The sequence below is a fragment of the Monopterus albus genome, unplaced genomic scaffold (genome assembly GCF_001952655.1).
Source record: "Monopterus albus unplaced genomic scaffold, M_albus_1.0 scaffold282.1, whole genome shotgun sequence".
Taxonomy (NCBI): domain Eukaryota; kingdom Metazoa; phylum Chordata; class Actinopteri; order Synbranchiformes; family Synbranchidae; genus Monopterus; species Monopterus albus.
Window position 1 is genome coordinate 546,467 of NW_018128162.1, and position 5,545 is coordinate 552,011.

Below are 5,545 nucleotides of genomic sequence, written 5' to 3' on the forward strand. Positions count from 1 at the left end.
ACTGCATATTTTTCAAAAGCTCTTGACAATAAGTTCTGTCTTCTTGGCCTCGTCGTTGAGCTCCCCGAAGGTGTCAAAGAACTGTTCCATCTCTCTCTGCAGCATTGCATTGCGTAGTTCTGCAGCAGCCCGGCTCCTTTCAGATTCCACAATCTTAGCCTGGACGACCTCGTACCACTGTTGCTGCTGGGCGAGGTTTGTTTTCAGCTGCACAACCTTTAACTGCAGCTCTTCATTCCTCTGCTCTAGGCTGGTGTTAAAGGAATGAGGAGCAAGGGACAGAGGAGGAAGCCTGTGAAATTGTGTTTATGTAAATTGAACTAGCTGCATAGCTCTTTCCTTCCTATCCTATGCAGCCTTTATCAAATCGACCCGCTGGTTTTCAGTTATGTTTAAGTCTGGAGATTGGGAATGATCATGGTAAAACATTCACCACATTCCTGAGTTGATTTAGCTCTGTGCTTTGGATCATTGTCTAGTTGAAAAATCCATTGCCTTTTCATTTTTAGTTTTTTAACTAATCGTAGGAGACTTTGCTTTAAAATCTTCAGATATTGGGCTGCATTCATTCTTCCTTTCACTTTATGCAGCACTCTAGTGCCTGATGCAAACATACACCCCCAAAACATCAGCAAGCCTCCCCCATATTTGACTGTGGGAATGGTGTTCCTAGGTCAGCAGCATGGCCCCTTAAATTAGCTGTCTTTCCATTGGTGTGAGCTATTTCCATAGGTCAACCACATAGGCTGTACTAGGAAATTTAAACACACATACAGCAAATATGGTTACTCCACTTAATGAGTATTTGGTGTAAAATATTAGCTGTATGCTTCCATTTCCACTGTAGATTAAAGCTAAAGCACAGCTTTGGTTAAACAGAATGTACATAACTGTTTTATGTTACCTAATACAACCAATGTTTTCAGCAAACCTTTGGGAAACTGTAAAGGAAGTTAATCGGCTGCTGTTGCTCTCTGGCCTAAACAGGATATAGGGTGAAACTCTGGGTCAGCTGAGCGACCACAACGGCACAGCTGAGTGCATACACACACTGTCTGAGCCTGGGAACGCTGTCATTCCGCACTTGAAATACACTAAGGGTAGGAAAATTGTTATAGGCGAGTAATCACCAAGCCAAGAGCAGAAGCACAGTGAATTTAGACATTTCATTTCTTTTCTACAAGGTTTACACACACTGTGATGTAAACTGTACGGATTGAAATGGAAATGCTTGACAGAACAGAATGAACATTACCTGATTATCCTTTCCTCATACTCCTTCCTCTGTTTGACTATCTGCTGTTGGAGGCTGGTGAGGAGGCTACGGAGGGCGCTGGCAGAGGGGTCAGCTAGGGGAACTGGAGGGGGCACCCTGAGAGCACAGGATGGCTGCTCTGAGTGCTGGGCTTTAAATGAGGGACACAAGGCTTGGGAGGACTGGGGGGAGCTTGCAGTAAGATGTTGAGGTGATGACAGGAACTGGAGATGAAGCATCGGGCTGGCTCCTGAGTCCATCTCTGGCTCTTGTTCATGCTTCTTATCTTGATCTGGACTCTGGACCTGTTTACTGGAACCACTTTCAGCAAAGATGATCTCACAGGAGGGCCAGGGGCTCTTCCCATCACTTGCCCCCTCACCCTCCATCACTCCCTGGGTCTGGTCAGGGGCCCATGCTTGGTACATCTGTTCCTGCAAGTGCTCCTGGAAGCTTGTTTCCAAGTCGAAGAAGTCCTGGAGGTTGTCGGGGGTGACTGCGTTTGGGAGGTTATCATACAGGGACAGAGCACTCGTGTGCTCATCACTCTGTGTTAAACTGGGACTGTGGTTCAGATGAGCTCTGTCCTCTTGTCTCCAGCTGCCTTCCTGTACTCCTCCTCTCTCTCCTCCTCCTGCATTCTTTATGCCAGGAATCAGCTCTGCTTCCCAGTACTGTCTTCCAAAGCCTACTCTCCAGCTGCAGTAGTTGTGATCTGGCCAGGCGCCAGGTCCTCTTTCCCCACCCTCAGCAACAGCTGGGGCCAGGCCAGGCAGGGGGCTGCAGGGCCTCGGGAGTCTGGTTACAGCCATGCACACAACCCCACTCTCCATTTCCTTTTCCCTGGCCCTCCCTCGCTGCGCAAAAGGTGAGCAGTTTTCGTACACAGGGTCCGTGGAGCAGGAGCTGGCTGTGGTGGGGGTCTCAATAGGAAGACAGTGCAGCTCCATGATCCAGCCAAGCCCTCGGGTGTGCTGAGAGCCTTAGATAACTGCCCTCCCCTCCTCTGTCTGCTGTGACTCGAGGCTTGGATTGTGGATTTGTGAGCATGATATGGAGCTTCCCTGTGCCAAGTGCTGATGGGGAACAAAAAGTGTAGGAGTCGTCCTCCCCTTTGGTTGGCGCTCTGCTCTGCCCTTAACACTGCTGCCTAATGGTAAACAGGTTGTAGTGTGGGCTTAGGCAACAGGAACTCTGTGTGTGTGACTTTAAGCAGGACTGACATCAGCTGTTACTTTAGCACAGCTTCTGAGGGAGGGACCAGGGTGTAATATAGTCTGGATCTTTCCTACAAACAGTCACACATAACTGCAACCACAGAAATAGATGGCAGCCACAGGCACAAAGTGTGAAACACTCACAGTGAACCCCATAATCTCTATGCTTTATTGGTGCAATGGAGCCAAAAATAGAACATTTTGGTGTTATACATTTTTAAAACAGTTTTTTTGAAAATGACTGAATTGTACTACATAATAAATGCATGTGCCTATTATTTCAGCTGCATCATTGATTTTCCATGACTGCTTTCACAGCCAAGTACATGTACTGTGGTTCACTGAGTGCAATCTACTGCACCTAGTCTTTGAGAGCTGGTCAGCACCAAACCAATGAAATGCTGCCATAAAAAAAGGACATTGTGACAAATCACAGAAAATCCAAATATATTGTATGAGAGCACAAGCAGAAGTTCAGCAATGGTTAATTGTTGTAAAGATAAAATAAACAGTGAGGGGGGAGATAAAGAAAGAAAATAAATAATTGGCTTAATGGCTGCAGAAACACACACTAAGCTGTCAGGGTCATTGTGTATTAACACCACAAGGTGGCAACTGCAGGCTACATTATGAAAAGCCTCTGCTTTAAATGGGCAGTAGACCTTGGCATTTTAAAGAGGAGGATGATTCTTCACAACTTAAATATTCAGATAAACATGATTTGATTTGGTGCTCAACCATAACTTTACTGTTAAATGTAATATCCTGGTAATTTGGCGTGCATTTTTCAAATGAATGTGCTGGTTTGAATGACTACCTTCTCCTCTAGTAAATGTTCATTTTTTAGAGCTTTAAGAGATTTAAGTAGAGATTTGCTATTGATCTTGCAGGTCTATCATTAGGGTGGTGCCATGGAACACCACCTATCAAAGGTTCTTCCTCCTGATCAGAGGAAACATCCATACAGGCTATATGGCTGCAATTTATATGCAAATCACCTCCAGTTAAATGGTTTCTCAGAGTGTGACAGGAAGTGACATCCCAAACAGTTTTTTGACCATATTTGACACCTATGAGTGCTTAGATGAGATGTTGATTATGCTCATTTTTATAGTTTGTCTTGCTGTGAATTATACAACATAAATAACATATATCTCTGAATAATGCAGTACAGTTCAACGACAGCACAAACAGCATCCAGAATGATCCAACAGCTGAATCAACACCTCTGTAAATCCTTTTGAGCAAAGAATGAACATTATCACCTTCATGCAGGGAGGATTTACTGCAGGACTTTAACACAGCATTTGACTGCATTAGTGTTTTTTTTTATAAACTTCCAACTGGGTGTATATTATCGAGAACAAAGTACAGTATTCCATGAGACCATTGGAGTGTCAGTGCACTGCCTTGCCAATCAAGGACACCCTGCAAACATAATTTCTGCATGTTAACAGCTGTCTGTCAACACTGATAAAACGACGCCCTTATCTGCTCCATGTAAATGACTCCACGTCCTTCAAGGCTGCGCAGACAGAAAAGGAATCCTAATGTTTTATCGATGCACAGTACAAGATGAGACAACAGGGGCACCAGAAAGGAAATAACCATCTGGAATGCCACATTTTTGCTGCAGTCTCTCTCATATCCCTCTGAGGCTTTTGCCCTGACCGCCATGTCATTAAACAAATGACAGAGAACCTTGCCCTTTTCACTCTCTCACCCCAGAGCCTGTATCACAGCTGGCTCTCCACCGTACAGAGGTTAAGCTTCCTCTTGCCCTGTATCACCCTGGCCCTCCCTTCTCCTTCGTCCTCCACTTTCGGTACTGTACATCTACGTAGTTGTTTGTAACCATGACGACAGAATCCATGGCAACACAGATCCCCACGGTTCTAAATAATAAAGGTGGATGGATGATGGAGGAGGATGGGGGGTGGAGAGAGGATGTGCTCTGTGGCTATTTCAGCAAGTGTCTTGATGGAGAGTAATTGACGAGGCCCTTGTTAACAGGGACAGGGTCAGGAGATGTTTCCAAGGACAGTATGAAGACGAGTGGTTATAGAGAGGCATAATGTAACCTATAAAGCTAAGCAAAATCAGAAGGAAAAAGGCACGCAGCATTTGTCTCCAATGCTGTGATATATTCCTGCATGCAGGTGTGTTTTGGAGAGATTAATCCCTGCCTCTCTTTCCTCTGATCCCCAGCTTTTCTCTGGGTGTGTGCTTTGAAGCTGCATTGCTACCTGAGTAGATTTATATTATTTCTCTAGTGTTAACTCACATTTTAGAAAGGCAGCCAGGGTTTCCTTTTTAGCAATCACCTCAGTAGCTCTCATCTAGAACAAAACAAAACTCCAGCACATACGTAGAGTGTGGCTGCTAAAGTGCACAACTCACATTTCTGAGCACTTTAAGGCCTTCCTGTCATGATTTGTCTTAAAAGTCATGGATTTACTATAGTCTGTTTAATTAAAGTATATGATAGTCCATGAGCTTTGTTTTTATTCTTGAAACTAATTTATTTCTAATAAAATCACGCTTTTCTCTTAGTTATACTACATTTTATATCTTGTAAATATCTTTACTTTCTAGAGATTATCATAGTTGCCCTGCGTCTATCTCAAATTTAATCCAGACTATGTTTAATAGAGGCTCAACCATTTTGAACTGATTCAAGGTTTCATTCACCACAGTGGATTATTTACTGTAAGAACATGAAAAAGGTGTCTTCAAGCAACAAGAGGCACTCACATGCATACTCAGTGCTACTGTCTCTCTCTCTCAAACCATTCCACATAGATGTATCCACGTGAGATGTGCGTCACTGGTCTCCATGTGTGGGTAAATTATGTCGCTGCCATGCTAAATGGGATTATATTGCTTAAAAAAAAAGATCTTTCCTATACTGTATACGCATTCTCAATCAAAACCTTGAGCTTATTTTAACTTTACCCTCCACCTCCTGGATGTGTGTCCACAGGCTCTGCAGTTTCATTATAGCTCACATCATTAACATTTTGATTAGATAGCTCTTACAGCCATCTCTAGAGGCAGCTGTGCAATGTGATTA

At 43.9% G+C, this 5,545-nt stretch overlaps 1 protein-coding gene across 1 annotated transcript; it reads right to left on the reverse strand.

Moving 5' to 3' along the window:
- Positions 1-8: 8 nt before the first annotated feature.
- Positions 9-2,205, reverse strand: LOC109973174 (uncharacterized). The gene is made up of 2 exons (XM_020622570.1): positions 1,256-2,205; positions 9-250 (listed from the first exon to the last, which is right to left on the reverse strand). The coding sequence occupies exons 1-2, from the start codon at positions 2,203-2,205 to the stop codon at positions 13-15; spliced, it is 1,188 nt and encodes a 395-aa protein (XP_020478226.1). The 3' UTR covers positions 9-12.
- Between the last annotated feature and the right edge of the window lie 3,340 nt (positions 2,206-5,545).

Excerpts from the sequence above, each read along its gene's own strand:
- LOC109973174 (XM_020622570.1), bottom strand. The coding sequence starts at position 2,205 with ATGGAGCTGCACTGTCTTCCTATTGAGACCCCCACCACAGCCAGCTCC. Across the intron at positions 251-1,255 it reads TATGAGGAAAGGATAATCAG|CCTAGAGCAGAGGAATGAAG; the intron begins GTAATGTTCATT and ends CTTTAACACCAG.